This window comes from Nipponia nippon, unplaced genomic scaffold (assembly GCF_047370975.1).
Source record: "Nipponia nippon isolate SJK-2023a ecotype South Korea unplaced genomic scaffold, ASM4737097v1 scaffold_7, whole genome shotgun sequence".
Classification (NCBI taxonomy): Eukaryota; Metazoa; Chordata; class Aves; order Pelecaniformes; family Threskiornithidae; genus Nipponia; species Nipponia nippon.
In genome coordinates this window covers 32286864-32309105 of record NW_028262391.1, presented here as the reverse complement: position 1 = coordinate 32309105, position 22242 = coordinate 32286864, and the positions used below count along the sequence as shown (strand labels likewise).

At 46.1% G+C, this 22242-nt stretch overlaps 1 protein-coding gene across 1 annotated transcript in view; it reads right to left on the bottom strand.

Moving 5' to 3' along the window:
* HYDIN (HYDIN axonemal central pair apparatus protein) overlaps positions 1–22242 on the bottom strand; it is a 158461-nt gene that overhangs the window by 104345 nt on the left and 31874 nt on the right. Inside the window, exons 8-9 of the mRNA XM_087740958.1 lie at positions 10108–10309; positions 7259–7442 (exon numbers count right to left, since the gene is read on the bottom strand). Of these exons, the coding sequence (XP_087597084.1) occupies positions 7259–7442; positions 10108–10309 (386 nt within the window). The remainder of the gene's footprint in view (positions 1–7258; positions 7443–10107; positions 10310–22242) is intronic.

Genomic DNA, 22242 nt, shown 5'->3' with positions numbered 1-22242 from the left:
GGATGATAGATCTCCCTGGCTCGGCTAATTAGAGTCTAATAACTCACCAGTGCTCATTGCCCAGCTGCTTGGTGTGTGTTTAACAGACTGAATTCAGTGGTCTCACCCTGGACAGACCATCCCTGGGGAGGGGGGGGATGCACTAGGCAGCTGCTTGCATTTGCTTCAAGCCCAATGGCTGTAGCTGAACACGCATCTCAGCTCACCAGTGTTCTGCGCCTCTCCTTAAAGGGTGCTGCATGGGATGAGCTGCCCAGCGGTACCATTTGATCCTCCAGCTGCTGTGATCCTCTGCCCAGAGAGCTGCAGAGACCCCTCATTCAGTTCCTTGCCAGCACCATCAGCTACACACTCACCGCTGCTATGCTGAGAGTGCTGGCGATGCTTGATGTCTTCATCTTATGGAGGGGCACAAAGCAGGGGAGGATAGCGCATCCTCAGCCTTAAAACCAAAACACAGAGGTGCAGTAAAAGGGAGGGGAGTTCAGCAACGAGTGGGAGTGAAAAGAGCCCAATTTCAGAATGGCCACTGAGATCACTCCAAGGAAAAGTCTCCATTTGCTCTGTAGAGTCCTGCATGCCAGAGAGCAAACTGGGGAGAAGGTATTGGAATGAGACAGGGCAGGACCAGCAAGGCTGAGGGTGAAAACTGATGCCAGGATTTGACTGTAGTTCTGCAATCAGGCTTACGAGAGCTGTGCACAGCCAGATTACCAGGGGCATGCAGCTTAGAGTTTGTGCTGGCTGTCAGACAGACGACGCCTACCATAAACTGAGCATCTGATTTGCTGGGACTGTGTTATTTCTTGCAAAACCATGGGATCTATCTGAAAAAGCAGAGTGAGATTTTTAGACAATGTCATCATTCAACGCAACACTGGCTGCTCTAAAGCAGGGTTCATATGAACAAGAATGAGGACTCATAGAGCCAAATCATTCCTGGGAAACTCAGAGAGCATCCCTCCTTCCACCGAGGCCAGAAAACAAACTTCGAGCCTAATACAGCAGTATCAGTCTTTCAGGTCACCTATCTAACAAAGAACTGTTTTGCTGCTCGCTTCTGCTGGATTGCAGGCTGATGGTACTCACTGGTCTATTTTATGTGCCGCAATCAGATATATTGGCCCCGTGGACACTTCGGGGCAGTTTGGTTATTACTCAGAGGCTGTCGGAGGCAATACATCTCCTGTTAATGGAAGCAAGCGTAATACAATTCATAAGCAAAAATGAAACTAAGCAGGAAAGGAAGAAAGTTAAAAAGAACCATTGGCCTGATGAATATGTATCTGCTAACAACAGTGCACTTTTCTAGCTGAGCGAGTTTAGCTGACTTTGGGATTTGATGAAGGCCAGTACATCTGTGACAGAAATATAACCGACACGGTGATCTTACCCCACTGTTTTGGAGCACAGTAACAGCAGTATATCACAGAGGCAGGGATAGGGACAGACTTAACAGGGCAGGGAACCCAGGAAGGTGGTGCAGAGCCAGGAGGCTGGGACAAGAGTGGGAGATGGTTCAGAAACAGCGCGTGCTTGATGCTCATGACAGCTCTGTCTTGCTACGAGCTGCACCCACATCAACTGTTCTGATCTGGTCACTGCCGATTGAGCTGTGGGTGAACAGGACTAGGACGGCAAACTTACCTGTTCCCCCACTAAGCTCTAGCAGTCAGACAGACTGATACTCTGCGTGCCTGAGCCCCTAACGTGACTGGCACAGCAACAATCCCAATTGCAGCGATGAATATGCACAGGGAGACGTTGTGACTACAGCAGGGAGGAGATAATAGAAAGAGAACTTCATTAAAAAAAAATATTTCAGTAAATTCCACTTCCCCATTTTACAGCATACAGAAACAGAGGCACAGCAAGGCCTTCAGCCACTACAGAGTCCATCCAGGGTACTGCAGTACTTCCAATGCTCCTCTCAGGACAGCGAAAACCTCCCAGGAGTTCCTCTGGCAGGGCAGCACCATTAGCCCCAGTTTCTCCAAGGAGGTCCCAATGTACAGAAACAATAAGGGCTGAAATTTCAAGGCCTGAATGCCCTCAAGCATTCAGGAGAGATGTGGGAGTATTCACACTATATAAACTTTAAATATCTAACTTGGATCATCTACAGGGAGCCTTGGGCTACAAAGCCTACATCCCCTTGAATGCAGAAGCTGAACTGCTCAGGTTCTCCACCAACTTGGGACACCTGAGTTTTGTGTCAAAGGCAGGCAATGAGGATACCCCTCCTCCCCAGAGTAACGTAAAACCCTTTGATAGTCCTCACACCATGCCAGTGGTGTACCAGCCCCAGGAGCACATGGCTACATGCTATCTCATAGTCCAGAGAGCAGTGTCTGTACATGCTCTGGGCTCTCCGCAGACACTGAGCTCGATACCAAGAGCTGCCCCTCAGAGGCATCCCTTCTGGTCTTTGCAGCTTTGGATTAACCTGGTTTGGGATAACAATGCCCACAGTCATCCTGTTCTCAGGGGATGCTGCCTCTTGCCACGAAACTGCCTTGTACAATATCAAGTCTGCTTCAATATCCTTTCTCTCTCTCCACCATGGGACCTGTCCCCATTCAACTCTTGTCCCCACCTAACCCCTGCCCCCAGTAGACCATACACATCTGTAATAGGCACCAACCAGCTGGACCCTGGCAGAGCCAGCAGCAATACCCTGCATCCCACTGGGTGCCAGGGCTTGCAGCCAGAAGGACATCTCAGATCAGCTCCTGGAGAGAAAACCATGCCTGCCTTCATCTTTGCAGGAAAAATTTGGAAACCAGCTCACAAATGAAGGCAAGGCCCTGTCAGAGAGCTGGCTACCCCAGCTGGGACTCACTGTCCTCTGCTTATGGACAAGGGGGCACAAAAGGCAGGAGAGCAATATCAGGGCTTTGCAATCTGCTCTGGCTGCCTGCTGGTCTCCACATGGGACATGAGACATTGCTCCTGACACAGAAAGCCCTAGTTGTCCTGGTCTCATCCCATTCCTGCATCACCATTGCTGTCAGAAGGGGAACCAGAGCTGGGTCAGTGACTGCATGGCATTTGTCTGACGCTAGAATTTGATCCCAGCCCAAGATAACCCGAACTGAACACCAAAATGGTGAACTTCTACTGCACCAGAAAAATACAGCTTCAGCAAGAACCTGGGAGAATACTGCAAGTGTACATCTCCAAACAGCGAGGGAGTCGAAACGAGTCCCTGCAGGTGTTATTCAGAGTGGCTGAGTCCCTGGTGGGATGATTTGCTCAATACCCCCAAGATCACAGTGATTGCTGCAATGTTGCTAGGATCTCTCTGTACACTGTATAAGTAACGAGTGCAGGAGGGAGCCTAGACCTTTGGGCCGATGTCATTTCTTCTTTTACGACTTAAACAGATGAGGGTGCAGCACACAAACCCCCTTGCCAGGGATGATGTCTTGCATGCTCCAGGAAACCACTCAGTGATGCACCAAGATCCTGACAAGGGAGATATCTCCCTGCATCTGAGGAGCTGCTGGATCTCAAGGCACAGTCAGATGAGACTCCTCTAAGGCACCAGAGGAAACAAGCCTACGGACTAGCAATAAAACCCATCCTTTAATATGCATCAGCACAGCCCTCTGGAACAATCCTAATACAGCATTATTACTGGAGCCTTGCACTCATATCCTCACTTCCAAGAAAACCTGCATCAGCAGTTAATAGACTCAGTCTCTTGAGCTCCTGATATGAAATCACTATTCTGCAGGATTCAATGTATTTGGTCGGAAACTTTTGGCAGTGCATCCACAGATAGCTTCCCTGTATTGTCAGTGAAGCTATAAGCCAGACCGTTTGACTCCAAAAGTGGAGGGCAAGAAGAAATAATCAGTTACACTTTATTCTACTATTCCATGGCTAAAACAAATTCTTTAAAGAAATAACTATTCTGGGAAATTTCTGTCATTTCTCCCTTCATTACTGCTGTATGTCAGACTATAAAACTAGAAAAAATGGTGAGTTATTTCTCCTGGGAAATTAAAATAGGCTGTTGAAGAGGATCCTCACATTCCTGCTACCCCATGGGGAAAACAGAACTGCTGCTTAAAAGGATATGGTTCATTACCCACCCTTGCAGGCTACTGCTACATGCGTGTCAGCCTCAGGACACCTCAGGAGCCAGCGGTCTGCCTGGGCTAACATGTTCTCTATAGGATGGCAGTTGAGTCAGAGCATGGAAAACTACCGAGGATGCTAACCGGGACAGAAATAAAACTGTGCAGTGCTGTGAACATGATATTGCAACACTTCTGGCTTAATGTCAGCCTCGGACAGGCTGCAACTGGCAGGTGGCATAAAATACAGACGGTGGATGTATGATGATACAGCACAGAAACTCCAGCTGTTGTACCCTGGCTTTGCTACAGCATAAAGCAACGGGATGCAGGAGGGGATGGCACACCATGACTCACAGCTACAGAAGTGACCTCTATGCAGGAGCCCAACTGTAAATACATGCAGATCCTATTTTCCCTCCCTCTGCCCCTAAATAATGAGAATCTGCTAGATCTCCACCAGCCTGAATAAGAAAAAGCCAGTCTTGAAGAGCTGGGCACCACCAACTGTTGGCCAAATCCACTACTTTGTTTTGCAGAGGGGGAAGCCGATCCACGGAAAGGAAATCACTGCTCAAAGCAGACAAAGCCAAAGACAGAGCTGGCAACAGAAGTATTGAAATGACATCCAAAGTGCATCCTGCTAGTTCAGGGCACTTAGGAGAAAGGCAGTGCCAAAGCTAACATCTTCCTCTTTCCATAAATAACTGAACCCACAGTGAGCTGTGGGACAGACCACAGCTCCCACTGGAGATGGTGCCTCCTGCCAAAAACTGAAGTGCTCCGCAGTAACCTCTCATTTGGACGGGGACCAGCTTGGTTCCCCAGCTGAGATAGAGATTTGCAGGAACAAACAACGCTGTTACCTCCTGGCCTAACCTCTAGATCAACAACAGCAGCAGTTTCATAACCTGGATATCTTGAAGACCACCTCCATCGGCTCAGAGTTAACACATGGCACTGCAGAGTCACTACCAGGCAATGACAGGACAGGGATGACTTGTCAAGGGCAGTGCAATGGTAACAAATCCCTGTCCTCCCTTTCCTCTGGTTTCCATTTCCAAGGAGTCAGCTCCCACGTGTCTGCAATGTGACTTACAGCTAAGCTGTGGTGGGAAGGATGCAGCAAAAAGCAAGGACTTTGTCCTTTGGTAGCCACCTGGGCTTCTATCACAGCTGCTTCTGCTGACATATCATGTGTGTTTGCAAAAATAAATTAAACCAAATTTGAGATGCACTCAGAAAGTCAGAGTTGCATAACAGCTTGTTTCCCACAGGCTTGGACGGCTGCTCAAAATGTTCATGGTCACATGGTCATTCCAAAATCACTGCCTCCTCTTTTTTGTTATTATTTTCATCAGAGAGTTAACCCTATACAGACTGAAGTGACCTGCTGCAGCTTCTACAGATAGCAACACCTGAAAAAAAAGCAGCTAATGGTCCACTTACACAGCAAAGCTTCTGCACAAACCCTGCACAGCCACCCTGTCCAGAAAGTGCTTCCAAGACTACTATCCTTCATCAGCTTCCTAACCTCCGGAAGCAATTGCTTCCACCAGTCACTTGTTACAAGGGTTTGATTATTTCTATAGGTGCTCTCGGACATCACGGGTGATAGGTAGGAAGAAAGCAGCCGCTTTTGGCCAGAAGGTCTGCAAAGCAGCAAGGTCCCAGCTTTGGGGGGCCTCTCCAGCAGATTTACATGGCAGTGCAAGAAGGTCTCTGTCACAGCTAAAGGTTACGGCGGCATCATTGGAGAGAAGAATATGGAAGTCAGTGGCAGTCGATTTTTAGATTATACGTTTGATAAAGAGGAGGAAAATTCTTACTATCATTTCAGGTCAAGACACCCATATGTCAGAGGGAGAAGACAGACATGAGCAAAACTCTGAATGTGAAACTGATTGTTCCATAAATAATGGAATTTATGCAAATCAAAAGATTAATAATGCTGGCCAAGACAGATGGGGAGAGACTCATGTAGTAGCCCAGTTATATTCAGTCCTGGAGCAAACTGTGTAACATTAACATAGCCATTTAGGAAGAGTTTCCACTCAAGACTTGAGGCCAGGCTACGGTTCATGTCCGTACATCGCTACATGGAGTACCAGGACTCAGTACTGTGAGCAGCCAGACTTCTGCACCTCACCTTAACGTACTTCAGGAGCACAAGGGTGGGATATGCTAGTTGTGGAGACATAGTCCGACTGTGACAAAGCAGGAGCCCTGGGACGCACTCCAAAATCAGCTCTAATGCACTGCAGGATGCTCTTAATGCTCAGCTGATCAGCTCCCACTCTACAATATTCCTACTGCTCTGACAGAATCTCTTGGTCACACCATGCTGCTACAGTGGTGTGAAACTGCAGTTGTGCTGACATTGGTGGCTCTCAGCCTTATACGGGCTATAGGAATAACCAAGAAGAGAACATGATCCCCTCCCTTGAAAAAAAAAAAAAAAATTAGTTCACCTATTTAAAAAAAAAAAAGAAAAGGTTGGGTTTATTCTAGGGTTTACTCCAAGATGAGAAGGGATTTTGCACTGCTCAGACAGCAGGTATTCTTCGTCTCAGACTATGCAAATACTCAGAATCAGAGCTCTGGTTTACTGAAGGACATGGGGTTTTGCTTGCATAAACAGAAAAGAAAAAATTTCTGTACCTATGTGCAGTACAACTCAAAAAGCCCATTTAAACCTGCCAGTCTTGTGTCCGGGCTTACAGATGACACTGGCAGGGAGATTCGGACATGGTGTAAGTCCAGGTTATGTGAAGGGATTGGTATTTCCATGATTAAACTTGGGCTGAGTTTGGCCTCCTTTCCACAGAGGACCATTTCATTCTTCAGGCCAATATGTGAACTGACAGCGCTCTAATATCCTTTGTTAATCCCCATACAGTATGTGTAAAGTGTGCCCTTACATATAATAATCGACACCTCTGACCACTGTAAGGACACTTACTTATAGCCCTTGCAGTAGGCTCAGCTTTAGGCAGGCTCTTGCTGCCTGTCAGGAGCCACAGTTCAGAAATGCTTTTTGCAACAAGCTCTCCCATCCTCACTAGAAACCTGATGTTTTCTCTCTTTACACATCAAGCCAGCTGATGCAGGGATCTGCCAAGTGACCTCAATTCAGGGAGGAGGAGGAAGGGAGGTTCTCAGCTACTGCTTACCACCGGCTCAAAGGTGAAGATATCATCGGAAAAAAGCATGGAGTCTCCTTGCACCTTTGCCCTCTGGTTCTGGAAGGTGCGGGAGAGAAGGGAAAGGCGTTCTCGGAGAGTGGGGTCCACTGCGCACTCCTTGAGAAAATAATCCGTCTCATCCTCTTCCTGCCTCTGCAGCCTGCGACACAGCCTGCAGCCATGGGAGAGACAAACCAAGCAGATAATTTAATAAGCAACATATTTGCAGAGACTGTCATGTAAGTGCAGGGGCAGCAACGCACTTGGGGAGGAACAGCAGCAGCAGCAGCCCAGCAAGGGGCTGACCCCGAGCCATGGGGTCCCAAATGGATCAGATGATCACTTGTTCACTGGCGTGGCAGGTAGCTTTACCCCACGCTTATGAGCTAAGAAAAGGTTTTTTTGAAAGCTAGCAGCCCTCAAGAGAGTGACTTGGCTCAAAGCCACTGCCACAATTGATGGAGAATCCAACAACCTCAACTGGCTTTTCCTACCATAGAGCTGCTTGTGGGAGGCAGATAATGAAGACGAAGGAGCACCCACTGCAGTGCTTCACTACGAAGGGAAGAAGCAGATGGGTTTCAGCTGCAGATTACTAGCATCACTCTTTTTTCTTCACTTTTGGATAAGCGAACAATGTTCCCTCTCTGCTCCCCACACTGCCTTCCACCAGAGGATCCCAGAGCACTTTAAAAGCAAACTAATGAATTCAGGCATCATATCACCTCAGTGTAATTAATGGGTTTATATGCATGAAAACAGAGGCCCTGAGAAAGGAAGGAACTCTGCCTAGCATCACCCAATAAAGAAGTCAGGACCAGCACCTCTAAGTCCAAACCCTTAAGTCTAACCTTGAACCACCTTATCTTTTTCCTTTTTGGCCTTCTCTGCAGAGCTTTGACACAGTTAATCTTTCCCTTACTTGGTAGTTGTAGCAGAAATCATTCTAGTGTTTAAAGATCACAACCAAGAGATGAGAAGGGAACACTGCCACGGAGAAGTTGCTTCCTAGCTGGCATATTGCTGTCCCCCCTTCACGCTCCAGTCCCCTGGCCATGAAGAACCAGCAGGTGACAACTCTGGGGGGATGAGTGGAAGGCTCCATACACAGCAAATCGAGGCAATACAGTATAAACAGGATAGCGGTCATCACCCAGCTAAATTCAAATACAATTGGAAAGGAAATATAGTCATGGATGTTACTAGCTGCACACAGACAGAGCCTCGGGCAAATGCCGTCACCAGCGCCAAAAATACTTGCTTTGGCTAGCTCCCCGTAGAGTGCAATAGGAAATGTTTCTCCACGGCTGACCTAGAATGCTGTGCATTAGGGGGGCTTCCAGCCACTGAGATGAGCAACCCTCAACTCAACCTCCGTCAACAGATGACAATTCCACCATTACAACCCAGAAAGTCCTGCAGGAGGGAGACAGGGCAAACACCTGGATAGACCTTCTAACAATCCAGGTCTTTTTGGGTCGCATCCCAGTGTGGGGTCCTGCACTGCCTTCTCCCATGAAAAAGTCCTCCCTGCTCCAAGACCTCAAAAGCTTCTCTGACAGCAGGACAGTGGCCTTGGAGCTATGACCATCCCTAAGATTGCAAGTAAGGAAGAACAAAACATCCTGGTCAGTGACTTCGTGTCCACAAACTGGCACAAGATCAAATGTAACTGGAAAAAAATCAGGTTGAAGTGTATTGTGGGGAAACCTTGTTGCTTCTGGGGGGAAAGAGGATCACCCCGGGTCCAGTCTGAGAAAGGCAGGTGGGAAGAGATGGTAGAGGAATGGTCCAGGGAAGTACCAAGAGAAGGTCATGAGATTTTCTTTTAACACACTGAGCTTGCAGAGAAGTCACGTGCTGTGTAATTAAAAATAGAGAACAGTGGAAAACTAGTTTTGACCTTCAAGGCATTTCTGACCTAATTATGTTGAACTTTATTTGCTCATAAGCCCTTAAAAAGTGCTCCAGTTTAAGGCAGTTTCCTGATCAGCTATGGGTTCAGACTAACTCCTATATACCTACATCCATCCAAGTCTGAAAAGTCACACAAGGATTACCCAAGCTCTTAAGTGTAATTTCCAATTCACCCGCCCTGGGCTGTAAGTGTTTCTCTGCTGCCTGAAATGGGTATTTCAAAGCTTCACCAAAGACAGCCTTGAAGATCCTGACCCATCTCTCACCACCATGAAGACACGGGTTGCTGAAGCCCAAATGCACTTCCAGGTCTTGTGCTGCCCTACCTTCCCTGCAGAACCCTCCACCTCCAAACTCTCCCCAGCCTCAAAGGAAGGGCAGAAATACCTCGTTGTGCTGGAAACCAGGACAGTGCAAGGCAATTCAACACCCTACAGCAGGGTGGCCTCAACTTTCTGGGCCAATGAAGCACTCTACCAGCACATTGCTGGAAAAGGAGCCTACCACCTTATCAAAGCTGGAGTGGAAGAAACTGCAGTGACTATTGTAATAGCTATATTACCTGCAGCTACATTAAGTCCCAGGTAACAAGTGCTGACACGTTCCTCAGCTTCACGGACCTGCTGTAGCTCAGGAATCTCTGGACCTCAGTGGTTTGTGCTCCCACAAAACACGAATTTGCTATCCAGTCATTGCAACGAACCTTTCCTCCCCAAAACATCATCCTCAGCTGGAGTACGGGTGGAACTGGAATGGGAAGTGCTGAGCTCCATTACTCTGAAGCTCAGTGACACATACCCTGACACTGTGGATGGTTTACTTGCCCTAAACCACTCAAAAGCACCAACACCCTTCTGAGATCACGCGTTAGTTTTACCCTTCAGCAGTGTAACTTACTGAAATGAATCTTTCAAACAAACCTCAGCTTCTGCTGATCCTCCTCTTCCTGAGTAACAAAAGCCTTCCACTGGAAGTGGGCTATGATTTCACTCCGATTGTGGATGACCACGGATCTGTGGTTTGACAGTGTGAGGTAAGTCTTCTCAACTGTCAAGGAGTTCCTGTCTAGCCTGATGTTGACATCTACAGCTGCTCCATAAAGGCTCGTGTGAATATCTTCACCTGGAACAAAATAAAGGGGAGTCTTTGCTCATCTCGCTTGCTGATGGAAGTACAAGGAACAGAGCAAACCACAGGTAACAGAAGAAAGTGTTACAGCTTTTAGCCATATTAGCAGTTCCATGGATCAGTACATTTATCACATCCTGATAGTCGCATGCATACAGCATGAGGATGTCCTGGACGCCACCTTAAGCACCTTATTTCTGGGTGTGTTTGTAGAGATTTATCCCCAGGGTGACAGTATTTACAGTGAGTTTTTTTCAGATGTACCCAGGTGGCCTTTGGGTTGCCATCCCACTCAGGTCACAGGGAATCCTGCACTGAAGTCGTTCAGGTGACTCTGAGAAGTCCCACCTCAGTCACGGCTTGCCCAGGGTCTCCTGCAGGCACACCACCAGTGTTGTCTCTCTCCTGATCCCTTGTTGCTGACAACCAAAGATGCCTGGGGGCATGCAGGCAGAAAAGGGAGGTTCAGAGGAACAAGTGAAGTGACAGCCCATGGCAGGATGGGATGCAGAAGAGAACTTCACTGTGTCGTAGAAGCAGTGCCCTCACTTGCTGTGGGTTTACGAAAATACATCAAAACGAGACTGGTGGGGCATGGCCCACACCAACCTGCCCATTACAGTCCTGCAAGCCCATTTTTTCAGCCTGGATCCTGTTGCTTACACCTGAGTATGCAAGTCTACACTGCATATTCCCAAGCTATTCCATGACCAGAGCAAGGACATCTTTGCTTTCCACCTCAGACCGAGCTAAAGAGGAGAGAACCCCTGGCTGTGCACATCAACTGATTAATGAGTACCTGCCAGAATTTCACCCTCCAGAACAGACTCCCACCAAAGGCTCCCTCATTTCCAGAGCTTTCAGACCTTTGTTCTTCCTAACCAAGTAACTCCTGGGAGTCAGCTCAGCTCAAACTTCAGTACCAAGCTCACTCTTCCAGTTGTGGGTGAGTGTTTTCCAGATGAGATGCAAACAGCAAACATCAGACATATTCTCTAGAAATGGCATTTCTATGGAGTGGTGCTTAAAGCCTCAGAGCCAGCCCCAACTGACAAGTGCAGCAACTCAGCCATATCCTAGGGAGCATCCAACTGCAAAGGCAGAGCCTTCTCCTCACTGCACAGGTTACAGCAAGGCAGCCAGTGGATGGACCTGCCTTTAAAAGGCAACAAGACAAGAGAGCTGGAAGTGTGCTGGATGGACTCCTTAAATCCTAAGCCAGACAACACAACAGAACCACGTTTGTTCTGGAAGGGGGGCTGGGGAATGAAGCAAGACTCACCCTTAAAATAGTAGATCTCTACAGTCATTCATTCATCTCCACACATAGAGAATTCAGCCTTCATGCCTCTATAACCCTCAATTTCTTTGCTCTTAAGGGAGTCCGGAGTGGTAGGGATTTGAGGCCAGAGATGACTTACATTGTGAGAAAACCAGCAATGTTTCCAATGACTGGACAATCTGCTTCCTATAATGGACAATTTAGCATATAAAAATAACTGAAGTTCAGGAGAGTTCCAGAGACAGGTACGCTTTACAAGCATTACCATTCCCCTCCACAGAATCCTCAGCATACATTGGCAAGCAGAGGAGCCAGAACCCAAGAAATGGGAGACATGCACAGTGCTTCGAGCATGCACAACTCAGGTTTATGGAAACAAGAGCTAATGCTCTACAACGATCAAGACGACAAACAACTACAAAATAAACACTATGACAACTATCCTTATCATCTCACTGTCTAAACCCATGGCCACGTAGGTCTTGAAATATTAGGTGTAGTTCTGATCTCAAAAAACAAGTTAAAGCATTTGAAATTAAATAGAAAAGGGCACAAAGTACAATTAAAAGTATGGAGCAGCTTCTATATGAAGACTGAATAGGATTCATCAACCGAGAAATCATATGGGAGATAGATGGAAGAGGTTTGTAAAAGCATGGCCTGGGAAATGTGAATAAGGAAAAATTTGTCATGATTTGTCATAAAACAGGAACCCAAGGGCCTGAAATAATGTTATTAGCCACAAATTACACAAAAGCAGTAGTACTTTTCCAGGCAATATTCCTTCCTTTGGAACATACTGCCATAGAAGGCTGCAGGGGCTAACATCTATAAATTCAGAAAGCAACTGGACAAATTCTTGGAAGATAAAACCATCAGAAGCTATTAAACAAAGATAAGAATAAAGCCTCCAGCACAGAAAAATGCTAACTCCAGAGACCACAGAGAAAAAGCATATGTACTGCCAGTTTCTACACGCTTTGCTAAACATCCCCTGTTGCTGCTCGCCTGGACAGGAGCTGGGGATGCAGCCACCCTTATGCTCCTGGCTGCAGGCACTGATGACTCTTTTGAAAGCTAGAGGGTTTGCCAGAGCACCTTTTACCACAAAGAGTAGTATTTGGCATCATGCTGAATATATAAACCCAGAAATCGCTCAGTACAGTAGAGCATGCACTGATGCCAGTGAGTCAGGAGGAAGCCGTGGATCTGTCTGCCAGGCAGATGAACTGACACAGACAGTGGAGCTGTCAGGGTTGGCCGAGGGCAGCTGCAGGCTTCATGTCTTGGGTGCCAAATTATATGTGACATTTCATTTAAGACTCTTGGTTTTTTAATATATAAATTTAAAAAAAAAAAATCTCTGTAGAGTAACAGTGATGTAGCACTATGCATTGCACTTGACAGGGTAATGTCCATGGTGTGTAGTTTAGGATGCTTTGCTGCCATGAAAGCACATTTACTGAATCTAGATGTATCTGCCCTATCATTATTTACACAACATGATCTTATTACAGGCTGTCAATTCTCTCATTCTTACATGCTTTTGATACATTTCCCACAGATGGCAGGACACAGCTCTCACTCTGCAACTCGAACGAAGCAATGCCTGAACTTGAAATTAAAAGCTAGACTTTTTATACAGCAGTAGAGCAGATGCTCTGGGTTGTGCACTCCTGAATGATGCTCTTTGACACAGCAGAAACACCACTGTGTTTTATTCCAGCATCCACCTGCATGGCTATGGACACAGGTATCTTGGCACATCAGGATAACTTTTCACTATCTTGAAGTATGAAGTCTAGCACTGGGTCATCCTCTGTGGGGCCTGCTGTGCAGGAAAAAAAGAAAAAGAGGGAATTTACAGAAGAGCTAAAACATCTTTCTGAATTCTTCTAACACTATATGATCATCCTGGTAAAAGAGGGAATAGTTTTCAGAGCCATACAAATTGTTCTTAAATAGAAAGACACATTTTCTTTAGCTTGAAAGTACAGCTCAATGAGTAGATAAGCAAACCCTTGAACAAGATTTCAAAACAAATTTCAGGTTTTATGAAGAACACTTTCATAGTATTCATCAGCTAGTACTTTCCTTCATTGATTACTGCTCTAAATATTAGGAAGCTGGTAGCCAGATTGATTAGACTGAATAGAAACAAAACAGCACCCTGCTGCATCTTGTCTTCACTGAGACATATTCTTCCTTTATCCCTGTCACTCCCTCTTTGCTGAATTTGGATCTTATATCTTTTTAGGCGTGCATGGCAGTCACATTTGGAATATTTGGGTAGCCTGGAAAGCAAGTTTAATTTCATTTGCCTAGTTTGTCAGAAGACTGTGCCTCGCTCTCATCTCTTCTATGAACACAGCTGAAGAGAGACAGGTCCTGCTGCTTTTCCACTGAAAATACAAGCAAGCAATGAAAGCAGAGCTCTTCACTCAAAAGGGTGTTATTGTACCTCCATATCGATCTGCGGTAAGTAATTCTTTTGCTCTTGCTACTATCACACCCAACTGCCTCACCACTGCCAGCATATACTTGTTTTTCAAAAGGCATGCAAAGTACTGCTATTACAACTTCACCACCAGAGAAGCGAGTCACTTCACCAGGCTAACTGATCTCCGGAAAGCTAGAGGAGTCACCTACAGCTGGATCCAGCACACCCCCCACACCCCCCCCATATGCTTTTTGCTGCATCTCCTGCAGAGCTACCACTAGATCAGAGTCAGGAGCATTGCTCTGAGCTGTTTGGCTGTCATCGAGGTGTGCTGGTCTCTGCCGGCCTGAGAAAGGCCGTCGGTCAGCCCCCACGCTTGTATTTCCAGCACTAGAGCAAAACGCAGAGCAGTGACAGTCATTTTTATGTGCTTCTCCAAGGCGGTGTTCACAAGCTACTTTCAGACACTGTTAAATCACCATGTTGTTTACTCCAGCCCTAAAAGCAGCTTGTTTATAAACCTCACCACTAAATAACTGCTACTGCTAACACGGGTGTTTCTAGAGAATCATTCCTAGGCTACAACAAAGCTCAGAAGAGGGCCTCTACCTCAAAGACATTGCAAGGAACCATAAGACAACGGATGGGGATGAACAGGGAGATGGAAAGCAATGACCAGCCAGCAGTGGTCTAGAGGATAGGTTGCAGGCTCTTCAGACAGCTCTCTTGCACACTAAAAGTCATCCCATTTGACAATCAAATAGGCTCCTCGTTGCGCATCCATCTGTAATGGAGCACCCAAAGCACCCCCCGCTACCTTCTTTGCACCATGCTTAGGAAGATCTGTTTGCCTTGTTATAGGATGAAATACTCCAGCACAGGAGTACCTGGGAGCCAGCACGGAGGCTTTGTTCTGCCCAGCGTGAAGGAGCCTCACAGAATGTATTGAAAAGGACAATGAAACCATCGGATGATGAAAGACAGTGCTGCCGCATATCCAGGATGCCGCAGGCTATTTTTAATCATTATTGCTACTACAGTAATGATACGCTGGGGTACCTGACTGGCTGAAACATTGCTTTTGGCCCACGGGGAAAATAGTGCAGGAACTTTCATTCTGATTGCCTGACAAAGACATGCCCAACATACCACTTAATAAATCAATCACCCTTCAAGCTGCTCTTCTGCTTCTCAGCAGATGCTGATTGATCCACAAGGAAAGGAGGCTAATGAATGGTCAAGTTCTGCCCTGAAACGCATCCAGAGTTAATGACACTTTAGTGATTTCCGCTGATGATAGAGTAGACAACCTGTGGTCAAGGATGACCTAGAAAGAGATGAAAACCATATTCCTCCAGAAATCTTTCATGTACTAAAAATGGGATGTGCGGTGTCACATGGAAGTCTGTTCCTGTGCATACCTGGGGATGAACAAAACAGCCAAAAGGAGATTTTTGACTTCCAAATGACCCTCCTAGTACACACACCCCCGTCCATGCTCATGTAGTCAACTCCATGGGTTGCTTTAGCAGGTTTTTGTCAGGAGGGGTGTTATGTAGTTGTGGAGCTATGAAGCTGTACAAAAAACCCTGAGGCATAAATGAAGCACAAACTTAATTCCCCTTCATCTACCTGCAAAGTGATGGACCATCTGTCTTGAAACACAAGGCCCTGGAGAGGGGGCAAAGTCCATACTCTGTTTGCAAGAAGAAGAACAACCTTATCTAAAAGAGTATAAAAAAAATCATTATTGCAAGCAGTTCTAGAAAAGGGAAACAAAGACAGGAAACAGTTGTTACCTATTAGCTATTTTGACATAAATGAACACTTTGGAGACCAATTAGACTCACCATCAATCTAATTGATTTGGACTATAAAAGCATATAACCAATCAGTTGTATAAAGTATTAGTTACCAATCCTTGGTCTGTTGCAGCGCTGCTACTGTTAAGATGCAAAGTCAACATATAATTGCACAAACTCTTATTTACACCTTTTTTTGCCTACAATATATGCCTCCCTCCACTCATCTAGTTCCCAGTCACTTTGAAGAACATAAAAGTCACTCGGAAACCAGCCACACTACTGGGAATTCTCATAAGCAAAGGAAGAAAAGCACAACCTGCACTTACCACCTGCAACACACAGAAAGAAAAATCCCTTTGCAAAGTTTTTAAATGCCTGATAGTCCAAGGAAAGGCTAGAGAAGCCTCTTGTAATAGCTACAGCATCAGAGTCAGGCTTACACCTTAGGATAACACAGGAAACAAGATCTTCTTTATAACCTCACAGAATAAAATAAGTTTCTAAACATCTGCCAGCACTAAACAAACTAAAAAAACTGCGTCAGTGCACTACAGCAAAGCTTCAGAGTCAAAAGAGGCTGCTGCTTAGGAAGCAGAAGATTTCTCCAAGTCTTAGCACTTGTAAGAAGCTACTATAAATCTGTCTGCCACTGAAGGAATGGAGAATTGCATGAAGATGAATGACTACAGAGGTGAATAGCAATGGCACACAGTGGTGGCAATCAGAAGCTCAGGGTCTGTTGCCATGAATTTAGCTCAATAGTAACTTAACGCTACTCACAGCAACATCAGAGCCCCTGTAAACACTCGCACAAGACTAAGATTAAAACCAGAAAATAGTTTTGGTATTCCCACCCTGGTATCCTGCACAACACAGGGACAACTCAGATAAATACCTAACGAAGCAGTGAGTTTGCTCAGGCAAGTATTGAGCCTCCTCCGTTCTGGCTGAAGTCAGTAAAAATTGAGAGCACTCAACAGCTTGTTTGAGTGATCTCAGGAATGCAAAATGCAACACAACAAGGGCTGAACCTCAGTTAAACCCTGCTGCCTATCCACATCCATCAGTGGATTTACAAAGAAGAAAAAAGAGAAAGGAAAAGGCTTGATCTAGAGACTAAATCAATACGATTTTCATTTCGTTTTCAAACAAGTTCCTGGAAGCCGCTGATTGCAATGCCAGCCTTGCAAGACAGATGACAAGACCCTTAGTAGAAAGAGGGTTCTTAAAGGAAAGAGAACAGAGATATGCAAAGGTGGTTGTGTTCTCCAAAGCCTACAGAAACACACAGATGAATATCACAGCAAGACAGTGCTTTTCTCAGATGCTTTATCCTTGCGGGTAGCTGAGATGTTCAGACGTGCTGGCACATCATGCTACAGTCACATGTTCAGCCTCAAACAGCAACAAACAACCAGGGCTGGGATTTAATGACTTTCCTGCATGCGCACAGTGATCACTAGCACACTGCCAAGCCCTTGCATGGGTGGCCTCATTTACTGAAGTAAGCCGATTCAGATAAAACCAGCATCAATTTTACCTGAAGAAAGGGATTCAGCATCCCAACACATTTACATACCCAGCTGGCAACCCCATGCTGATCCACGCAGGAGCTGAACAGTCACTAACACAGCTGACAATTCCCCTTGGCCCATTTGCAATGCGCTGTAGCCTCTGCTACAGTTTATCATCACTGCAGCCAAGATACACAGGCATTGCTTCTGCTGCCAGTCAAGCACGCCCAGTCCTGTAGCTACCCATCATCTTCACCAAACCCAAATGGCTCTAATACATCACGTCAAACTCGCTGTCATTCCATGGGTGACTAAAGAGCTCCGCGTCAGCTCCCTAATTAGTCGGTTTTAAATATGCCTTAATTTTTCCAGTGATCTCATGCCTCATTTTCCCCATTTGAGATTAAATGTCAGTGTTTTCTTAAGCTGGCAGTTACCACTCACAGCTCCAGAGGCTTCTGCTGCTGCAGACCAAGAAGGACAGAGGCATCTCAGGGCATCCTATGTAGGGCAGAAGACCTAGATCTGCCTCTGATACCCCCCGTAACCCTGAGCATTGCTGCCACACTAAGAGCAAGTCCCATTCAGTTCTTTGAAATCTACCCAGGAATTTTTTTATTGTTATTTTTGGTTTTTACATTGCCCCAAGGAAATCACATCTATCCTACAAGCATTCATGCTGGCTCAAAGGAAAGGGAAGATCACACATCTACTAGCCCCTTGCTCCAGACACCGATATGGCTAGCAGCCATAGAGGCTGTTTACACAGACAGATACTGGTCAACCCAAAACACACATCATGGTAGCTCTCCAGTGTTCCTAGCATGCTGCACTGGAGAAACACATTTAGCTGCTCTCTTCTCCTGTGCAGGAATAACTGGAATTTGGCAGAGAGCAAGTTTTGCTCCCCAGGGCTCAGGAGGGGAGTCATTACTTCATCTACTTCCTATGGGCACAGTAACTAACCCAGTTCAAGAAAGCTCAATCTGATTGACAGCTATGGAGCCAGAGGCAGATGCTGCCCGCATCTTCTACCTGCCCTGGAAGTAATTAATCAAGGAGCTAAGGCCAAGCTCTCCCTCCATTGCCCTGGGTGTGCAGAGCCACAAAGGATGCTCTGAGCCTGGGTCTGTGATCCACAGCAAACAAGCTGATATTTGCTGTAGGAGAGCTCCTGCTCAGGAACTGTCAGCCCTCCTGTAACTTGTGTAGGAAGTCGAGGGAAAACAGGGTATTAATCTGCCAAATAACCAGATGGTTCCTCAACAGGTTTTTAGCATGAAGCTGGAGGCTTCCAGCAGGACTAAACCCACTGAGAACTATTCCTGAGCTACATGTTACTTCTTCTGAGGAAGCTGCTTTCTGGGGCTCTGCACCAAGGGGAGACAGGACAGTAATGGAGAGCTTGAGGGCTGGCACTTCTTGGATATGCTGTCTCCTAAAATTCGCATATGAATATTGGCTCTGATCTCTCCCCTCGAAGAGGGTGAAATCCTACCCCCAGGCTTTTGCTTCTGTGTTACAGTCTCACAGAGGCACCGAAGGAAAACAATCTGCATAATTACTCTTATTACTGACAGCAATAAAGGCATCTCAATACGTAGTGTCTGTCAGCCACGCGCAAGCTCAGGGAGGCTTTGCTAATTACTGAAGTTTCCTGTGCTGACAAAGGGATCCCAAGGGATGCAGTGACTGATGGGGAAAAAAAACCTGTACAGAGGACTTTCAGCACCACACAACAGATCTCCTAGACTAGAAGCACGTTGTAGCACCTTGTCACAGGGTCCCAGGGGCACTGCAGGCACCTACATACAAGCGCAGAATCTGGTCTTACACCTTGAAGACCACCGATCATACCATAGTAGGTACTTCTTGGAGACGGGAGTCTAATGCAAGTCAGGATTTAGGGAGCTCTGAGCAGAGAAGTGATTCTCCTTCCACAATTCCCAGCACCCCCTGTCTCTCGTAGCCTCCTTTACTTGCATGGAGCATCTGCCATTGATGTTATTGATCCTGGGTACTACGGGACTGGTGAGTTTGTTTTGCACCTCCAGCACAGCTCTGGGAAGCTGTCACACATCTCCTTAACCATGTGTCCCTGAGCAAAGCTCACCCTCCCACGCCAAGCTTGTGCTATACTGTCAGGTTGCAATGAATGTTATGACTGCAGCAAACTGGGTTTGATGTACGAACAGCAGTACTCAGGACAACCAGCTTGGGCATCTCACTTGAGAACTGCTTGAGAGCTAAAAGAATATCTAAGCTGTATGAATACTGACTTGGTTGAGACTAGACTTAACTCCATAAACTTATTCTCCCACATCCACATGGAGTGGGCTAAAAGTCACCCGGGAAGAGCCAAGCCACCAACCAGACCTTCAAGTGGTCCTGAGTGCAGAACCCTTTCCAAACCAGGATATGTGCTTGGCATGCAGGCTTCAGAAACCCCTTCCGATACCATCATCTGATGTTAAGGTGATGAATAGGGATGTGCTGTAGCCCAGAACATCCCAAGTCACCTTCATTTCAGGATGGGCCGAGATGTTTTCACACCCAGACACATGTGCCTGGGGAAAACGGAGGAGTCTGGACATGTATAACACTGAAGGTCAAGTTTTCATTGTAAATCATTATGCTTTTAGCAGCAAAGACATTTTCTTCACACTCATCTGTAAAGTTTGTAGCAACAGGACTACCATCACATGTACAGTCTATCCAGGGGACAGCATCTGTATTCCTAACCAGGACAGTCTAAAGGATGCACAATTTAAATCAATTAATAGGCAAAGGGAAAATTGCGATTTATTCACGTGGAAGACCTCTGTGTTTGCTTAAGCAATGCTAGGGACAGATTTGACCCAACTTCAGCAAAAATTAAACCAATGTAACATGCACCTGATCCTGTGTAAGTCACACTAACAACAGCACGATTCATTGAGAACTACTGCCACTTGTGAGCTGAGCAAGTCAGTACAGACACACAGTAAAGCAAGGAAAATGCTGCCCAACTTCCTAAACTGCTGTTTTGCTCTTAGCGCTTCTGTTTTGTAACAAGCAGTCTGTTGGTGGCTCTGAAAGAGCAACGCAGCTGCTTTTTGTATGCAAGTCACAGGGAGTCTGACTTAGTGCAGGACAAATTAGTCAGGGCTTGCCAGGCGAGGTTGGGTAATATTGTCTGGTGCTCTGCACTACACCTGCAATAAGCAGCTTTTAAGACTGATTGATTAAATGTTTCGGTTTCACTTTAGCAATTAATCTCAGCAGCCTTTTACTTATTTGTATGCTTCAAAGTTAGAGAGATAATCCCTTAATTAGTCCCTTGCTCTCCTTCTCAATTTGTGGTTTGTTTAAAAATAACTGCAACGTTGTACTGACAGGCAAGAACGAATCCCGGGTTCATCTCCCAGGTAGCTGCACACGTTCCTGGGAGGTCACCTATCTCGGAGCCAGTAGATAGTTTGATCTCCATGGCCTATCCATGCAAATCGCTTCTGCAAAGATTAACCATGGAGGGACCAGGTGCTTCAGTAAGAACAAGACTCAGGTTTTCAAAGCAAGCCATGAAGATCCTGGCCCTAATTACTCACTCAGTCTTTTCAGTCACAAAGTATAAACCCTACAGCCCTAATCTCTAGTGTTACTACTGATTTACCCTTATTTACCCCAGAGAAAGATCTAGCCCTCTGCATTTTATCCTATAGATTCTCTATATGCAGAGAAATGAGGCACTTTTTGTGCTTCTCCACCTGAAATTTCAGTAGTTCTTTCAAGAAAGTGTTATCCAAACCAATGAGCTTCTCTGAGTGAGCATGAACCATTCTCCATGAATATGTCATTAACTGCCGAATATTAAACAAAGCTGTGATAACTCGCAAGGCTACAAAGAGCACTTGGAAGATATAGGTGCATTTTTACAACTTCTGCAAACTCAGGACAACTAAGGTGTTCATTGCTGGGCTAAAGCATCACAGTAGCACCTAGATTAGGATGCCATGCTTCCTAGGACCGAAGTGCAGGAATAGGGACAAAATAAACCTCTCCTTCAGGCAAGAGAAAATGCACACCAAATGCATCCACACAACTGCAAAAGCGTCTCGTTCAGCATCACAAGATACCTCTGCTGAACCAAGGCTGACAGAAGCATTTTAACATCACACCTTTTTCTTGAGTTTTCCCCACTTACTCTTAAAGTGACTTATAAAGCTGACAGTATTTCTGTGGCCTGACCTTGGTTTCTCATACCCTACTATAAATTTTACACCTATCTTGGGAGGCAGTGAGCACTTCCTGCCAAATCCCAAGAGCCCTCAAGTCCTGGCTACTTGAGTCCTGACGTTGTGAAGTGTGGGATGTAGATAGGTAGAGGACAACATAGAAAAAAGGGTCTGTGTCAAGACAACGGAGAAGCACATATGGGACAGAGGTGTGTAAGAGAGAGCGGGCATTGGAGAAAGTCTGATAGAGACGTGCATTTCCCATGTCACACTTCAAACATAGCATTCTCTAGGAATAAAACTTCACAGACGCATACACATACTGCAATGGAGAATCAATATTTCTCCTTCTTCCACTCAGCAACTCCCAGCAAAACAGGATTCCAAAATCTCATTCCTCTTTGATGGGATCTACTTACCAATCGCCTAATCACCAACTATTTTTCCCTTTTAATTGAGGTAAAGCTGGGGCAGGGAAGGTACACCTGGAGAGGGGATTAAGGTGGCTGGGACAACGGGGAATGATGGTAGATGACTGTCACAGGGGGGTGCTGGGTGGAGAACACCTTGTTGACACCAGCGTCCCCCAGGGATGGACCAGCACACAGCGACACAGGACGCATAGAACAACGACAGACTCGGCCTTTGCTCCTTATCTGCTCACTTCTAAGC